The 18595-nt window shown below is 39.6% G+C and overlaps 1 protein-coding gene across 1 annotated transcript; it reads left to right on the forward strand.

Annotated features, from left to right (window-relative positions):
* Positions 1-4948: 4948 nt before the first annotated feature.
* On the forward strand, positions 4949-11527 carry LOC121322554 (5-hydroxytryptamine receptor 3A-like). Its single transcript, XM_041262668.1, has 9 exons — positions 4949-5047; positions 5827-5993; positions 7134-7178; positions 7513-7622; positions 8076-8245; positions 8657-8817; positions 8943-9153; positions 9701-9925; positions 10266-11527. Exons 1-9 carry the CDS (start codon positions 4981-4983, stop codon positions 10526-10528), a joined length of 1419 nt encoding a protein of 472 aa, XP_041118602.1. The 5' UTR covers positions 4949-4980; the 3' UTR covers positions 10529-11527.
* The last annotated feature ends 7068 nt before the right edge of the window (positions 11528-18595 follow it).

Here is an 18595-nt window from a genome sequence, read left to right on the forward strand (position 1 = left end):
ATATAGACGTCCCTTTATACCATGGCACAGGTTTTAATGCAGTATGCCATGGCTCCCATTAACCCCATCATGCCATCACACTAGCACTTGTATTCATGTCTCTTACCTATTGCTCCAGACTACAGCATTACAAAGGGGGAACACAGTGGGTTCTTGAGAATAAACCTGCTGCACAGGGGACAAGAGCGGAGGAATGGCTTTCCTTGTGCCAGATAAGCAATGGCGCCAGTGCCATTGTCATACACATTTAAACAGCGTGCTCTGAGGACAATTACAGTGGGAGTTTAACAGCTATGAAAGTGGGATAGGGATAATCACTGGAATTTCACAGAGATGCTTTCCTCTTAGAATCCGAAGCAAAGCACAAGAAGGCGTTATATAATTGATGGCAGAAGTTCTAAGGTTATCCAGAACAATGCTCTTGACAGAACATGATCTTGTCAGAACAATGCGTTCCACAAGGTCCCTGCACTCAATCAACGGGAAATTGGGGGCGTATCACCTGTGACACATTTTCTCAGCCTCTTCTGTGGGTTTGTTTGCATCTTTGAAAGAAGCACAGGACTTGACAGTCCAGGCTGTGTGTCTCTGGGGGTCACTGCAGTGCCCAGGGCCTGAAAAGCAGGTTGGCGCACCCCTCATTAGGTACCATTACCTCCAGGTGATCTGCACTGCCCGAAGGCTCTGGTCTTATCTCTGAGGATCCACAATTAGAATCCAATTACGAATAAAGAAATGTTGTGAATGACACTGCTTATGAACTTCTAACACCCTCCATGTTAACGATTAGGAAGCTGCCAGGCAGGAGCAACCTCTGCTGGTGCAGCCTGCATGTCCTCAATAGTTAAATATTCTACAGATAAAGGATACAGGCACACCTGCACAGAGAGGGTCACACACGGTATACAATAATAAAGGGCTGCTGGCCATTAGCGTGCCAGTAACTGCACGGAAATCCTGTGGTATCAGTATTTATTTAGGTAAGGCAATATTTATTTACTCTATATATATATATACACACACACACACACACACACACACACACACACACACACACACACACACACACACACACACACAAGACAAATACATGATAAAGTACATGGGAATCTGTTTAAGGGAAGTAGCATTAGATGGATCGATAGCATTGATGGACAATCATAAGAGAATTATGCATTCATATTTCAACCCCTACAACAACAACAACAACAACAACAACAACAACACACACACACATACAGTGTATTTATATATATATATATATATATTTACACTACGGTCAAAAGTTTTAGAACACCCCCATTTTTCCAGTTTTTATTGAAATTTAAGCAGTTCAAGTCCGGTGAATAACCTGAAATGGTACAAAGGTAAGCGGATAAAGTTTAGGTTACCAAAAACTGAAAAATAATGCACATTTCAGAGTTACACAAAAAGGCCTTTTTCAGGGAACAAGTAATGGGTTAACAACTTACAGCTGTTCTGTAGCAATGGAAGTAAATTAAGCCTTGAAAGTTGATGCTAACAATTCCTACAGGTGTCCCAGCTTTTGTTGATTACTTACAAACCCTCTGTCTGTATAAAAGCAGTGTTGGAACAGACTGTGTTACTACACCCTCTTAAGCATTATTTGGACAGTATTGTACAGCAGGAAGTAATATATTGCTATCATAATGGCAAGAAAAATGCAAGTAGCAAAGGAAGACAGACAGACCATTATAACCTTTAAAAGTGTAGGTCTGTCTTTTAGAGAAATTGCAAAGAAAGCCAAGGTGTCAGTGAGCACAGTTTCCTACACCATCAAAAGACACTTGGAAACTGGAGGAAACTCTGACAGGAAGAGGTCTGGCAGACCCAAAGCCACAACAGAATCAGAAGACAAGTTTCTGAGAGTCAACAGCTTGTGTGATGGGTGGCTCACAGGACAACAGTTTCAAGCACAGCTTAACACTGGTCGAAGTAAGCAAGTCTCAGTTTCAACTGTGAAGAGAAGACTTTGAGCTGCAGGTTTGACAGGTTGAGTGGCAGTAAAAAAAGCAATTGCTAAGATGGCAAAATAAGAAAAAGAGGCTTGCCTGGGTCATGAAGCACCGGCAGTGGACTACTGAAGACTGGAAGGTCTTATGGACCTATGAATCAAAATTTGAAATCTTCGGTTCATCACGCAGGGTTTTTGTACCCCGTCGAGTAGGCAAAAGGACGGTTCCTCGGTGTGTGACACCAACTGTCAAACATGGAGGAGGAAGCGTGATGGTCTGAGGCTCTTTTTCTGGATCCAGAGTCGGCGACTTGCACAGCGTGAGTGGCACCCTGAACCAAAACGGCTACTACAGCATTTTGCAGCGCCATGCAATACCCTCTGGTATACGCCTAGTTGGTCAGGGGTTCATCCTACAGCAAGATAATGACCTCAAACATACCTGCAGGCTATGTCAGAACTACCTTAGAAGAAAAGAACAAGATGGTAGGCTTCAAATCATGGAGTGGCCAGCACAGTCTCCAGACTTAAACCCCATCGAGCTGGTTCAGGATGAACTGGACAGAAGGGTGAAAGCAAAGCAACCTACAAGTGCAACACATTTGTGGGAACTTCTGCAACAGTGTTGGGAAGAACTTTCCAAACAATATTTGATTTCCATTGTAGAAAGAATGCCACAAGTGTTTTCAGCTGTTATATCTGCAAAAGGTGGCTACTTTGATGAGACAAAAATTTAGATTAAATTTTGTTAAACAAAACGATTCCATGATTTCTTTTTTAACTCCAATTGTTTATTTGTTCTATGCTTTAATTTCAGAGTACATTGAGACATTAAACTGCATAAATTTCAATAAAAACTGTAAAAATGTAGGTGTTCTAAAACTTTTGACCTATAGTGTATCTATCAATCTATCTATCTATCTATCTATCTATCTCTCTATCTATATATATATATATATATATATATATATATATATATATATATATATATATATATATATATACATACACACACACACACACACACACATATATATATATATATATATATATATATATATATATATATATATATATATATATATATATATATATATGTGTGTGTGTGTGTGTGTGTGTATAATTAGGTGCAAATAAAAAGCTTGTCTAACTGCCTGTGTCCCTCAGAGTGGAAAGTGTGAGAGGTTGATCTGTGTCATTGCTGAGAGTGGGAACCTGGGGCAGCTCTGGTGAGACATTGACAGGGATGTACCAACAGGGTAACAGCAGTGTGGGAAGATTGCATGTATGTATGTATGCATGCATTTATCTATTGATGTATGTATGCATTTCATCTAAATGTTTGTGCTTGTGAGAAGTGTTAGCACTGGAAACTATACCCACTGGGTAGGTAAAGAGAGGTTGGGCAGTGCCAGCCTGCACTTCCCCAAACCTGCATGGAGGCACCAAAGTGCTAAGGATTGTGACCCCAATCGGTGAGAGGAGGTAAAAAGACGTTTAAACCTCATCTGGCTTGTGTCGCTTCGAGACACAAAATGTGGATAGAGAGAGGAGTCACCTGCCAATAAAGAGAAAGGCTGGGAATCAGCAGGAGAGAGAACACACAGATCCCCCCCCCCCCCCTGGGGGAGTCATGGAATTGGTTTATTCAGCATTTTATTGACGATCCACTGTGGTGGTACACATTGTAAACAGTTCTTAATTCACTTTATTGAAAAGAAAAGAGAGATGCGTTATAGGGTTATTGGAAGCATGCTGTGGGTAACCTCACTGCTAGTATTCCTACAATCATCTGCAGCAGACATTTATCCATGGACAGTGCGGTATAGTGCAAGAAAGAATGACTCCCTGCAGGTTCTAGAGACATTTATTGCATGTCTGTTTTGACATGAGATTCTGAGTGTTGAAGTATATGAAGTATGATAAATGAATAAAAAAAAAAAATAAAGCAGCAAAAAAAAAAAAAAAAAAAAGTACTACAAAGGCTTGTGACATTGCATCGCACCACCTTGTGGACGAAAAGAGAAATAACATCCAATTTAAAAGGATGGTGCTTGAATCCAGTTGATTATTTTAATCCTTATAATTCCTCTATTTGCAAATGTATTTTGTCTTACTCTTCATGTACAGAAACAACAAAACAAACTACCAGGAAAGCTGGCATATTTAGCTTTAAATACACACCAGCTCAAGAGGTTTGAACGTGACACCAGAGAATCGTTTGGAACAAAGAATAGCTTTTTAATAGAAGCTGTCTGTCGAAGTGCGTGTGTGTGTGTGTGTGTGTGTGTGTGTGTGTGTGTGTGTGTGTGTGTGTGTGTGTGCGTGTGTGTGTGTGTGTGTGTGGGGGGGCTCTCAATTAAAACGCACAACCTATATTTACAGTTTAATATTTCTCTAGCTGAACATTAATAGAGATATGTGAAGATGTGAAGAGTATGTCTCTAGATAGGAATATACTGCCTACAGAATATTAGAAAATAATGTGTGACGTGGGGGGAGGGTTATAAGCACAGCAAAACCGAGCCATTTTAGATAAATATCTGTATTTAAGTACCCTCTCCCATACATCTACCACACACACCCAACCATACAGCTAACTGTGCAGAAAAGGATTGTTTTAAAATAGACAACTTCAAACCACTCTAAGAAGACTTAGCATTCTCACAGTGCATAAAAAAGTCAATGTCTGTTTAGTAAAGCAGTTCTGGAAGGGACATTTCATTTATAACTCTGCTCCTCAGTGCCGGTCTCCTGTGTATAGAGCAGCTTTATATCCCTGCTCCTCAGTATGGGTCTCCTGTGTATAGAGCAGCTTTATATCCCTGCTCCTCAGTATGGGTCTCCTGTGTATAGAGCAGCTTTATAACCCTGCTCCTCAGTGCTGGTCTCCTGTGTACAGAGCAGCTTTATAACCCTGCTCCTCAGTGCTGGTCTTCTGTGTACAGAACGAGTGGAGGCGAGCTCAGAAGATTCTCCCTCTCTGTTCAGAGGGACACTGTAACATGAGCTGGGTTAGCATCGTACACTACCTGACCCTCGTGGTCTTTATTGCAGCGCTACTGTTTCAAGGTATGGAGATTTCATCTGTATTTATCTACCTGCTTTTCTCAACATTATATACACATGTATTCTTGTTACAGATTAGAGATTATTCTCTTTATAATTGGGTGATGCCAAACTGCTATGAGTGAAAGTTAGAGGCTGCTCCTCCTAACAGTACTGCAGCTGGTCACAGCTTTTACTTATGTGTTCCTAGTTAACAACAAATGTTTCTGTCAAATGACTAGCCAATTCAGTTACTGGGTTTCCATTTCTATAAACTGTATATGATTTGATTTATTTGTTTCTTTGTATAACAGCTGTGTTTGGTTCATTCTACCTGAAATAATAATGCAAAAGTAGTAAAGAATTAATATGACAAATGTTCTGGTTATACAAATATTTTACAGAGTGCCACCATCCTCTCAGGAATTATTATAATCTATTCTGTTTAGTACCATTTGCACATTTTTGCAATGATGCTAGAGTATTTGCAACAGTGCTGTGCAGTTTTTATTGGGTTTTTAATAGATTAGGGATTGATGATGTCACAGTTCTTGTTTCCATTCAAGTGAGTTAGTCTTTGGAGAAGAGTTGCAATTGAATTAGTGTGGACACTAGAACTTCACTACATTGTGATCAGAGGTTCTGGTTATATGTGCCTGACTGATATTCCCAAATCCAGACTTGCTTAATATGAACAAATCTGTGTGTTTATCATAAACAATGCTACAAAGCCAAGTGCAAAGGAGATGGATGTGAGTCTGTTACACTCGGGTGAAAAAAGTACATTTATGTTGGATTTTCAGCGGGATACACGGCTGATTCTAAGAATAATCTTCCAGAAAGCATCTACATGCGATTTTATAAAACGTTCCAGCCGATTCTGGATACCCCCGGCATGAGGCCGAGCAGCACCTGGAGACAGCCAACACACATCAACCTCTCAATAAACATCAAGGAAATCATTGGAGTGGTACAGTATGCAGTTACTCACTGTCATATCACAAGCAGACCCTCATCGGAGTGGTACAGTATACAGTTACTCACTGTCATATCACAAGCAGACCCCTGATCAACCATGCTGGTGTATGCAAAGTTCCTCTGCTATAGAAAATGCACCAGCCTAGTGTCTATTATACAGCACTGGACTTGATACAAGTAGAGATTTGGCCCTATTGACTTGAGGTTCATGGTGGATGATTGAAATCCCAGTCCTATTTAGTTTTGTTGTTTTTAAGCACTAACACTTTCAATAAGTCATTGGGAATATATAGCAGTCCTGCAGAAGGCCATGTATAGCAGGATATTGCAGTTCTGTGTGCCTTGTGCCTTATCATAGTGCTGAGACAGGGAGCACAACCTGCTGCTCCCAATCTCTTCCCTAAACTAACCAGGGAGCTGTCTCCTAGCACCTCTTTATACAGATGGTCACCCCCCAATTTGCAATCAATTAACCAACGTGGAGAATGGCCACATTCCACACCTGCATTTTCAAGGATGGGATTTCAACCACATACCTGCCAAACATAAATTTAAATAAACAGAATGTCATTTGTAAAAACAAACAGAATCACACACACACACACACACACACACACACACACACACACACACACACACACACACACACACACACACACACACACACAAACAGGCACACACACACTGCATTCACTGAAAGACCCATACCATAATGGGGCTCTGTTGATTTTTTAAGCTGAAAGACTGGTTGTGAGTTTAAAGACATCAGGTGATTATTGCTAAACTTGCTGAATGGATCATCTTATTGAAAACTGTATTGTTCTTACGTCTAGGGCTGTATTTGTTTCACAGTAAAAACACAATTTCACAACATTTCAGTCTAAAAATAGATATTTCAAAATATTTCACGATTAAACAAAATATTTATTAAATCAGAAAAAAAATGCTTTGTCACGTTCAAAATTCATAATTTTCTCTTCAGTTATTATATAACAAATGTTCTTAAATATTGAAATGCTTACTTGAAAAACAGTAGAGGCGCAATTGTTGAAAATTATTTTTTTTATGTCCACCTTTTCTATATTTTCACCATGATCGGTGAATAATGTGATTGTCCCTTTTCCTCACTCAGGATGAGAAGACACACATCCTCATTACTTTTGTTGCATTGAGACAGGTCAGTCAAAAAAATGAATCCGAATCACTTGTGAGAATGGATAAAATTAAATGATCTTTAAAGGCCCTTATAAAAGTTGCCTATAGTAAAAGCCTAGCAAAGTGTAACAAAGCCAAGTAAAAGAAAGATAAAGTATAGGCAAGCATTGTACAGTCAAGAGTGGTATATGGTGTACATATTTAAAGCAGACTATGGAAAATGCATAGTAAAACTATGGGATAAGCATGGGAAAATTGCAAAATTACCATGCAAATTTACCCTGGTAAAGTTTTGCAAGGGAGGCTTGACGTTCCTTCCATTGTTTATACATTCACTTCTCTTTCTTGGTATTTAGCTGTGGTTTAATGAGTTTCTGGTGTGGGATCCCAGTGAGTTTGATGGAATGGATCACCTCAACGTGCCTGTGGAATTCATTTGGACTCCAGATTTCTATATTTATGAATTGCAAGTACAGTCTACAACCTTCTTCACTTTTTACTATTCTGTCTTTTATCGACCCTGATGTCAGAAGCTCGGAGAGTGTTTAAGTCAACCTAACCAAGCTGTAGCAGTTCCTAATGCTGAGGGTGAAAAGAGATATCGGGGTCCGTTATACACAATTATAAATTTTTTCAGTATATTGTAACCAGTGCAAACCAACTGAATAATTGTACGTTACATTGCCTTTCTCCATGTATAGAGCTGAGTGTGACACAAGAATAGTTTGGGAATGGCCCATCAAAGCTTGTCCCTTCATAAAAATTTGTCTCTACTAATGGAATCTTATAGGGCAGCATTTAATTGCTCCTAGGTGTAAATGAAGGCATGTTTTAACAGACTACATTGTTTGCACAATGGATTCTAGTGGCGATTCTCTTACTATCAAGTGAGTATGAAAAGCTCTGCGTCTTTCTCCAGCGTCGGGGAAGACCTGTCACCATTTATCCCCTATCTGTACCTGCACCATGATGGGCAAGTGATACACGACCAGCCCATAAGAGCCGTCACCTCCTGCAACCTGGACATCTTTTACTTCCCCTTCGACACCCACAGCTGCATCCTTACATTTGGACCCTACCTCCATACAGGTGACTGATGTCCACTATATATATATATATATATATATATATATATATATATATATATATATATAGATGCATATATATATATAGATATTTAAATTGATAATACAAAGAAGCTTGACTGAGATGGTAACCTGATCATTCAGACTGATAGTAACTTTGCTGGAGGATGAAGTACAATAATGTGAATAGATTAGTATGGAGGATGAAGTACAATAATGTGAATAGATCAGTATGTATTTAGTGTCAGTATCAGGTGAAGCACAGTCCCATGCTGGTCCAGGGTTTGTCGTAAGTAATACAATGATTGACCACCAGTTGACTGAACAGTAAAACTTGCCCACACTCTGATGATGAGTCGTTCCACTTGTGCATTTCTGTTTGTCTAACTCTTTTATATCATTTATGGTCTCTCAGTGCGTGATATCAGGCTTGGCCTCCATTTGCCCTCTGAACAGTTATTAAAAGAATCTCTCCAAAGCCTTGGAAACCGAGGGGAATGGGAGCTGCTAAATATCACAGGAAGCCCATTGCCATTTTACTACCAAAACGAGGAGTGGCCAATGTGTGTCTTCACTGTGAGTGATTTCATTAAAAAGTAATTTGGGAACCCCTAACCCTAATATATATATATATATATATATATATATATATATATATATATATATATATATAATGAACATGTTTTTGTTTGTTCTTCTAGGTAAAGATCAGGCGGAGGCCTATCATGTATTTGGTAAAGCTGGTCATTCCCAGTGCTTTTCTGGTGCTGCTTGACATTTTGAGTTTCTTCCTCCCAGTCCACTCTGTAGACAGGTGTGCCTTCAAAGTGACTCTGCTGCTGGGATACAGCATGTTCCTACTAATGATGAACAACATTCTCCCAAACAATTCAGGAGGGACCCCCCTGATAGGTACGGCTCACACCACACTGCCTTCTCACCTGCCGTTTCTATTGGTACTCACACCACACTGCCTTCTCACCTGCCGTTTCTATTGGTACTCACACCACACTGCCTTCTCACCTGCCGTTTCTATTGGTACTCACACCACACTGCCTTCTCACCTGCCGTTTCTATTGGTACTCACACCACACTGCCTTCTCACCTGCCGTTTCTATTGGTACTCACACCACACTGCCTTCTCACCTGCCGTTTCTATTGGTACTCAAACCACACTGCCTTCTCACCTGCCGTTTCTATTGGTACTCACACCACACTGCCTTCTCACCTGCCGTTTCTATTGGTACTCACACCACACTGCCTTCTCACCTGCCGTTTCTATTGGTACTCCCAACACACTGCCTTCTCACCTACCATTTCTATTTGTAGCACACAACCAGAACTGCAAAACACTCAATCACAGGATGTGAGGAAAAATAAATAGAAAAGAGACTTAGTAAGGAAATTGACAATAATTTCAACATTAGTATTCTGTTGTGTGTGTGTTTATTTTGTTCAGGTGGCTATTTCTTAGTCTGCATGGCCCTCCTTGTTGCCAGCCTGCTGGAGAGCATCTTTATTTCCAACGTTCTTCACCGGAAGTCCTTGCAGGGCAGGGAGGTTCCTAGCTGGGTCAGGACACTGGTTCTGCACAAGTTGGCCCAGATGATATGCTACAAGAAGAAGGAGTCTAGCAAACACCAGGCTGAGGAGAGCATTTACACCATTCATAGCAATAAAAATGGTTTGTACAAGCTGTTACTTAAACATTCACGCAGGATAAAGTTGCAGCAACTCATTTCTAAGAGTGTCCCAGAAGGACAGCTTTTTATATTACGAAACTGGTCCAAATGTAGGAATTTCTTTAGAAGTGGATGCAATTTGCAGCATTTCTATGACAGGATTTTTTTTTAACTTAAAAAGACTAGCAGTCTTAAAAGCCCTTAAATGTGTTCCTATATTTAATGCACTTGGCTGTGAAAGCAGATCTTATGTATCTAGTATGTTAAGACCAGAGATTGCCAGTTCTGAAGATTGGTAAGAAACAGTAAATCTGATATCAGAATTGATTCGTTTTTGTCTAGCAGAAAACCCAGTTTGGAAGATCAGTAGCCAGAAACCTGCCTGCACGGAAATAAGGATTTTGACATTTCTAAAGAAGACTTGTGAGGACGTCCAGGTGATGAGGGACACTCTGAAAAATCTTCAGGCCAGGAAGAAAAGCAGCAAGGAATGGGTGGAAGTGTCCTGTGTCCTGGACATCCTGCTCCTCCGTTTGTACATCCTGTTTATCGCCTTGACCAGCCTCTGTCTGTGTATCCTCTGGAGTCACTGGTACAGGGTATGAGGATAACACAGCCAGTTTCTGTAGGGTTGTAGTTAGCTCCAGTTCATGTTTTACGCACTAATCCTGGTGCAGCCTATGCAAGTTCTGGGTTTTAGGGAATGCACTCGGAGAACCAAATGTGAAAGTGGGGGCCAACTTTGTATGATCTGTTTATTGTTGTAAAAACAACAACCCAAAAAACACTGTAGTCTCCTGTTAAACACCATCAGGGGAAGGGGTGCAAATAAAGATAACTGTATATTTAATAAAGCAGATTTGTGGTAGGCTATTCTGCATAGCCTCTGTTTGAGTTTATCTTAAAAGGCAGGTATTTTTTTTCTGTCCACCATCACATTCTACTTGAAGTAACAGTTATTATGAGTAAAACAGTTTCCATGTACAAGCTTGAACATGTCGACTGGCTAAATGAACAATCCCTGTGGTCTTCCTGGCCACAAGACACCACCATATAACCCACAGGAATAATCTCACAGTCACCCGAGTCAATTTTACAAAACAGCAATTATACATTTTCCACAGAACATAGATGTAAGCAAATTAGCTATGTTTTCTTACTACTATATTGCAGGAATTACACACTATTGATCATACCCGCACTGCATTAAAAGGCAAATGTATGCGGTATTATCTGCAATCCTTGAACACAATTGAATGCTAGTTTTTATGTACTGTATGATGTTATAATCAGATACTATTGAATGTTAGTTTGTTATAATTATGCACAATAACATTGAATGTAAGAAAGCAAAAGCATTAGTCACACGCGCTATGGTACACTTGAAACAATCTGGTCACAGCATGAACCTAGACTGAGGGGAGCCAAGCTCTGTAGGATTTTGAAAAATGGATAGTTTTGATAAGGATGCCTTACTTTCTATAGGTTGCCAGCTACAGGGACTAGGGGCGGAGCTAGGGCTATGTGAATGAAAAGTTGTACTAAGCTCTGTGCCTGGAGTTGACCCCGGGATCTTTTTGATTACTGTATTGAAGATTGTTATTGTGTGCACCTTTTACTAGTTGAATAAAGCATTTTAAAAATAAAACAAGACAAAGAGCTTTCCATTAAAGAGTGAGCAGCCAGTGATCCCTAAGTCAGAGACGGGACAGGCAGTGACGCGACTCATCGGCAGGAGATCTAGCGTGTTAGCAGTGAGGCAGCAATTCCCGAGTCAGAGACAGAGCGGTGCCGGTGCGGTTCTCATCAGCATCAACATGCAATAAAGTAATATAACTAAATACACGACATTCAACAAAGACATCCAACTACATAGAGTTCACTGCTCTCTCAGTATTAATTGTAGAGTTCACTGCTCTCTCAGTATTAAGTGGTAGAGTTCACTGCTCTCTCAGTATTAATTGTAGAGTTCACTGCTCTCTCAGTATTAAGTGGTAGAGTGGTAGAGAATATACATTCAAAACCACAAACAATATCAATGTTATCTCAAGGTGATTTTCAAGGCATGAAGCAAAGACAACACACATGTTTAATTTGATTTTGGGGAGAGGCTTTTTGTTAGATTTATACATGTTGGGTGAAAGGCTATCTGCCCTTTCTACTGTTATTTGTTTCAATCACTTTCACTACTAACTGGACTGCCCCTAATCAAGCAGACTCTTCATTTTAACACATGCACTTGAGTGTGGTTGCAAAGCAGCACTGACTGCTTGATTGGTTGATTGTCTTTTCGTTTTTCTTGGCATTAGAGCAGATACAATAATGAAATAAGTACTTTGATATATAATTAGAAATGAAAGTACTACTGGTTATCCACACAGGGGTTGGGAAGGGAGATATTTTCAAGCTGTGATAATCTGGATCAAACCGTAAACAGGTACAGAATTACACAGATAAATAAACCAGTACGACTCCCAGTGGATACACTGAAGCTCTGGTCCAAGAAAAATACTCTCCTTAACAATAATCCATAATGAAAAAGGAACACTACTAGGAAGAGCTACAGTAAGTAGGGTCAAAATAATGAAACTGGCTGTTCAAATGAGTACACTGAACTGTCCATACCTAATCTAAATTTCTAGGCTCAGTCAGGATATTAAAAACATTGGCGGTTATTTTAAAATGCTTCACATTAAAAAAAAAAAAAAAAAAAAAAAACCTTTAAATTGCTCAACACAAAATGAGATAACTTTTAAAATTACACAATTTAACATGATGTAACTCTCTCTCTCTCTCTCTCTCTCTCTCTCTCTCTCTCTCTCTCTCTATATATATATATATATATATATATATATATATATATATATATATATATATATAATATTACTCTCCCACACCCTATGTTAACTCTAACCATAACTTCTACATGCATCGTTAGACATTAAATCACACCCCTGTTTAATTATGAAGTCTGTTTGTTTCCCCAGGGTAACTAAGAAGTACCATTTGGGGGAGTGTCAACAACCATTCAGAGCCTATAAATTAGAACAGATTCTTGCCCTTGAGATTCTGACCAAGAGCACTCTGTTTCAATACTACTACTACTACTACTACTACTACTACTACTACTACTAATAATAATAGGTTAATGTAATGTATTTATTGCAATAGACAGTTGAGTTTATCCAGTTTATCAAACACTCTTTTAAGTGGATTGTCTTCTTTTGGTCTTGACAGGATGACAAGACATATATCCTTCAAACCTATATATGGCTTAGACAAGTGAATGCTTCTTCATGCTATTCTTCCTTTCTATTTCTCAGTCATGTACTCTACAGAATATTGCCCTTGAAAAACATGCAGTAATCTTCCAGTTTTACATACATAGTCATACAAAAAAAAGTCCAAAAATAGGACGCTGGGTATATATGTTGTGAATACTCCTGGGTCTCCACCAAACTTCAGATGAAATCACTACGGAATCAAAGGGAAACGTCCAGAAATAAGGAGAGTGGGAACTGCTGAATATCGACGCTCAAACAACCACCTGGCAGATGCAGGGGGAACACTGGTCTAAAGCCATCTTCAGACTACTGGGGAGTGATGTCAAACATGTTATGTGCTGCATGCCCAGCAGGTGGCACTGCTCTCCACACCCATATCTTGTGAAATCTCCTTTACAATTTTCTAGCTGTAATTCCACAAAGTGGTACCAGGAATAGAATAAACCTCAATAGCTGGGTAACACTTCACATTAAGTTTCTCTAATTACTATGTATTTACATAGGAGTTATTTTGTACACAGTCATAAAAGGGTTAGGATTAGGGTTATATCTGCAAAAAGATTTACATATTAAGTATTGTAACTGTGCATAATAACATTGAAATTATGTGTAATTATGCATGCATTTTTAAGTAACTACTATGCAAATACACAGTCATTAGATACCTTTAATGTAAAGTGTTACCAAGAGCAGTTCAACACATATTCTCCAGTGTTGCTGTGTCTGTGGCATGCTGCATAGACCACTAACCCAGTTACTGTTACAGTGGTTTTACAGCTTCATGAAATAACTCCATGATCAAGAATATGATTTGCTATCATTGCAGAAAAGTACAGCAAGCTAAAGAAAATGAAATCTAATGAAACTGCAGTACTTAAAAATAACCAGCAGAGGGCAGACCTGGAGCATTGTAATACTGCAGTTTGAAAGGGGTGTTGTCTGTAGCAAAAGCAGTTACAAAAGGTAATGAAAATGAATAGCACTGAGAAAATCTGTGCAACTAAGCTTTTTATAACTCAGCTTCTGCTCAGAGCTAAAATTACCTAATAGTTATGTATGCTGAATAATCACAAAACAGACAGTGGGGTTTTTGAGACAACATATTGAATCATCTTGAAAGGATTTCAGATGGATTTAAGAAAACATATATTTATTAAACAAAGTAGAAGCACAGAAATTAGGTGAAGCCCACGAGCTTTAGGTTATAACTTAGAAGAGGCAATAAGAAGGAAGTGCCTTAATTACTTTAGCTAAGAAAGAAAGAAAGAAAGAAAGAAAAAGAAAGAAAGAAAGAAAAAGAAAGAAAGAAAGAAAGAACTTGTCTAAAACCTTCTGATTTGATTTTTCAGAATCGGACCCCTCTGAAGAGTCCAAGCTGGTCAGCACCCTGGGAGCCCAGTCCTCTCAGCTCATCCAGATTCTCTTGACAAGTTTATCCCAGGATATCCTGGTAATCGTGAGCCACCAGGATTACCGGAGCCTCCATGAGCACAAGCAGGACGAGTGGATCAGAGTCGTGTTTATCTGGGACTGCTTCCTTTTCTGCCTCCACCTGCATCTCCTCCTGGTACATGTGGTACAAAGCTTAGACACCGGGACTGACAGGGGTCCTGCTGCAGAAGCAAAAGTCTGTGGTGGTGTGGGGATTAACACATAATGTCATCATGCATAGTTACAATATACCCTAACCCTAACCTCAACCCCAACCCCAACCCTAACCCTAACCCTAACCCTAACCCTAACCCTAACCCTAACCCTAACCTTAACCCTGTACTTACATATATCATGCAAAAAAAATGACACAGTAAGTACATTGTCAATTTGCAGAATTATGTATAAGTACACATGCATTTACTAAGTAACTGCTAAGTAAATTAAAGATTCCTAACACATCACTTCAGAGGGATGGTGGGGTCTAAAATACCTACAGCAATCTTTTTTGTACTGTCCAGAAGGTTGCAGATAGTATACCTACAAAATATACAGCTACACTATATGAAATAAATGTAAAAGTGTTTGGTTAAACAAGTCTATATTCCCGCAACATGGGGAATACATTTATCCTTATTTATAGTTAAAGTTTATTTCTTTTATACAGTCTGAGGAATACACAGAAACCCGACTTAAAACGCTTTTTAAAAGGACTAACGATTTTAGTGATTGACTTTGTAACTTTTTCTAAGAACGCAGCAGGTGGCGTGAAATTAGGTCCCGTGGAGTGTACCTCCAATATAGAACACATTTTGTTTACTACACCCCATCTGAACAGTTGTCATGCACACCTACAGGGTGGTGGCAAGCGGCCACATGTTTCATTCTGTGCCCAACATGCGTGGTATTTAAAAGTGGAGTGAGCCTTACAAACTGTTACCATGGTGTATTAGATAGTCATTTTGTGGTTGCATTAACCGTTCTTTTACCTCAATCCAATGATGTGCGCCAGAGTTTGGCTTCGTCTAACGGGGAGGGCAGCTATCCTGCCCGCCTGCCCATGGCCAGCTTCTCCACTTATCTGTGAGCTAATTTATGTACAAAGTTTAAATAGTAAATGGCACTAATTGCATGCTGTTTAAATCGATCAACGCTGTAAAAAACAAACAACAGGAAGAAACCAGCCTTTGCTATTATCCAGTGACACAGTGAGCTGCTCTCAATTAGCCTGAGCCATGCATCACTACTCCCCGAGACACAGGCATCCCTCAGGGGTCTCCCACCTTCACTGTGGCTCTAATAACAGGAACTCATCTAAAAAATGAGAAGGCAGCCACTAAACCAGACATTGAGATCATTCATGCCCTGAAGCCCTCTGCAAGATGGGATTTAAATCAATGAACTTTACCAGGGTTTAATTACATAATAAACAAGATAAATCACACCATCCATCCATCCATCCATTCACTAATACACCCAACCCCTTACAACCTTGGATAATGCTGTGACAAAAAGTGTTTCATCTCAGAAATCAGCAGCAGTTTAAAACATTCTCAAGATCAATGTATGCTAAGCTCTTTATGTATGTGTAAATACACAGTAATTACAGACACTTAATATAAAGTGTTATCAAAAAGGAAACAACACGACAATGGTACACTTAAACATGGAGTTATATTGTAGCCATTGTAACATGAATGAAACTGCTTCCTTTGCACCTGCCTTGACACTTTTGTTAGCTGCTCATTCCCATCCCCATGCCTGAGTATTTCACCCATACTGAACCACAATCTGCTCATACACTGCTGGCAGGTAAAGTGGTTCATTGCTACATCAGAAAGGGCAGCAGAGCACTTAAGTTGGCTTTTTGGAACGGGGCTGCAGTCTGGCATGTTAAAAAGAAAACAGGTGTTCTTTTATTATTATTGTTGCCGTTATTATTACATTTTAATGATGAAACCTCTGAACGGAAGCAATTGAGCTGCACATACTTGCTTCAGGGCTGCAAGCATACGCACGGAATAGCAGAGCTGCAGACACGCACAAGGGTCCAGTCCTGAGTTACAATCAAGTGGAGTCACACTTACAGCTATTATACTGCTGTGCAAAAAAAACTTTTAACCTTTCAAAAATGGGATTTTCAGCTGTCTCCAATTACAGTGCAAAGCTGCACCTGTCTCTAATTACAGTGCAAAGCATCAATCAAATGTTTTTTTTTTTACAAACTGATGCAGATTTACTTTAAATCAAAGGTTTAGAGCAGTTGTTTTTAAGACTGCTCATTCAGAAACACAGAAGTGAATTGAAACATTCACACAGAAGCATTGCAGCACTGACAAGCCACTGCTGTTTATCAGATGTGGATCATTTATTCAAATCGCCTCTGCTTTCCTTGGAAAATAAAACTGAAATGTGAATAAGCAAGCATAAGAAAATGTCTATATTTAGCACAAGTTTAATGACATATATGTTAAATTTTAATCTTAATAAACTAGCCCAAAAGCAAATTATAAGAAGCCAAAAAAACTCAATTCAGGGGTGTGGCGGAGTCCCGCCCCTTTGTTTATTATTGTTTTGTATTCTGATTTATGTGTTAATGACACGGAGAAAGCCGCCTGATATTATTAATTAATTGTATTACATAATAACCGACACCTGCTCGCTCGCGACACGCTGACCAATAACTGGTTAAAAAATAAAATTTATGGAGAACTCCTTGAGGACACTGACTGATCGATGACTAAGTGAATACATTGTGTTAAAAACCAGGACTCCATCTTTCCGTGTTATTTCCTAATTGCTTATGCCTCAAAAGTATAGAAAATGGCTATTATTCCCCACAAACTTTGCTTTTGTGACCAGGACAGTGATATTTTGAAATTTACCTATTTCCAATGAGAAAACTGTCTTTTCGTTCACATAAAGTTAGAAAAAAACAACATATGAATCCAAATTAACATGTATTTATACTAAAGTAATACAAAAATGACTACAAAAGATTTAGAAGTGAGTAGTTTTTCGAGATTTGCGATTATACTGTAAATCACTTTCACGAATCAGCCCCCAAATGTAGTCTCCCATCTTGTTCTCGTTATACTGTCCTTGGTAGCGACGTTCAAAGTCCAGTATATCCTGGTGGAAGCACTCGCCGAGTACGCTCCCATGTTCTCCTTGAATGTATCAAGATGAGCATCAAGGATATAGACTTTGAGGGACATCCTACAGCCCATTGTTTCAGCCCAGAGTCTCAACCAGCTCCACATAGTTTTAGGCCTTCTGATTGCCCAGGAAGCCCCGAACCACTGCGACAAAGCTGCTCTAAGCCACTTTCTCCTTACTAGTGAGCTTCTTGGGGAATTCATTGCACTCCAGGATCTTCTTTATCTGTGGTCCGACGAAGACACCGGCTTTGACCTTTGCCTCAGACAGCTTAGGGAAGAAGTCTTGAAGGTACTTGAAGGCTGCCGACTCCTTATCTAGAGCTCTGACAAATTGTTTCATAAGGCCCAATTTGATGTGCAGTGGTGGCATCAGCACCTTCCGGGGGTCCACCAGTGGCTCCCACTTGACGTTGTTCCTCCCCACAGAGAACTCGGTCCGCTGTGGCCAGTCCCGCCTGTGGTAATGCGCCTTGGTGTCCCTGCTGTCCCAAAGGCAAAGATAGCAGGGAAACTTGGTAAAACCGCCTAGGAGACCCATCAGGAATGCTACCATTGCAGCCTCTTGATGCCATCTCAGAAAAACGCAGATATGTATCCACTTAGGCAGCTGGAACTAAACTGAACTGGTGGGCTTAAGGCCCCTGTATTTATACTACTATTTATATTACTGGAAAGTTCTAGAAAGTTCTAGAAGTTACTCCAAGTTTACTCAGCACTGAATCTATCTGGAATGTTTAGGAAAATAGGTACATTTCAAAATATCACTGTCTTGATCACAAAAGCAAAGTTTGTGGGG

This window comes from Polyodon spathula, chromosome 11 (assembly GCF_017654505.1).
Source record: "Polyodon spathula isolate WHYD16114869_AA chromosome 11, ASM1765450v1, whole genome shotgun sequence".
NCBI lineage: Eukaryota > Metazoa > Chordata > Actinopteri > Acipenseriformes > Polyodontidae > Polyodon > Polyodon spathula.

Coding starts and splice junctions, on each gene's coding strand:
- LOC121322554 (XM_041262668.1), top strand. CDS start 4,981: ATGAGCTGGGTTAGCATCGTACACTACCTGACCCTCGTGGTCTTTATT. Junction 7,179..7,512: donor CTTTTGTTGCATTGAGACAG/GTCAGTCAAAAA, acceptor CTTGGTATTTAG/CTGTGGTTTAATGAGTTTCT. Junction 8,818..8,942: donor GGCCAATGTGTGTCTTCACT/GTGAGTGATTTC, acceptor TTGTTCTTCTAG/GTAAAGATCAGGCGGAGGCC.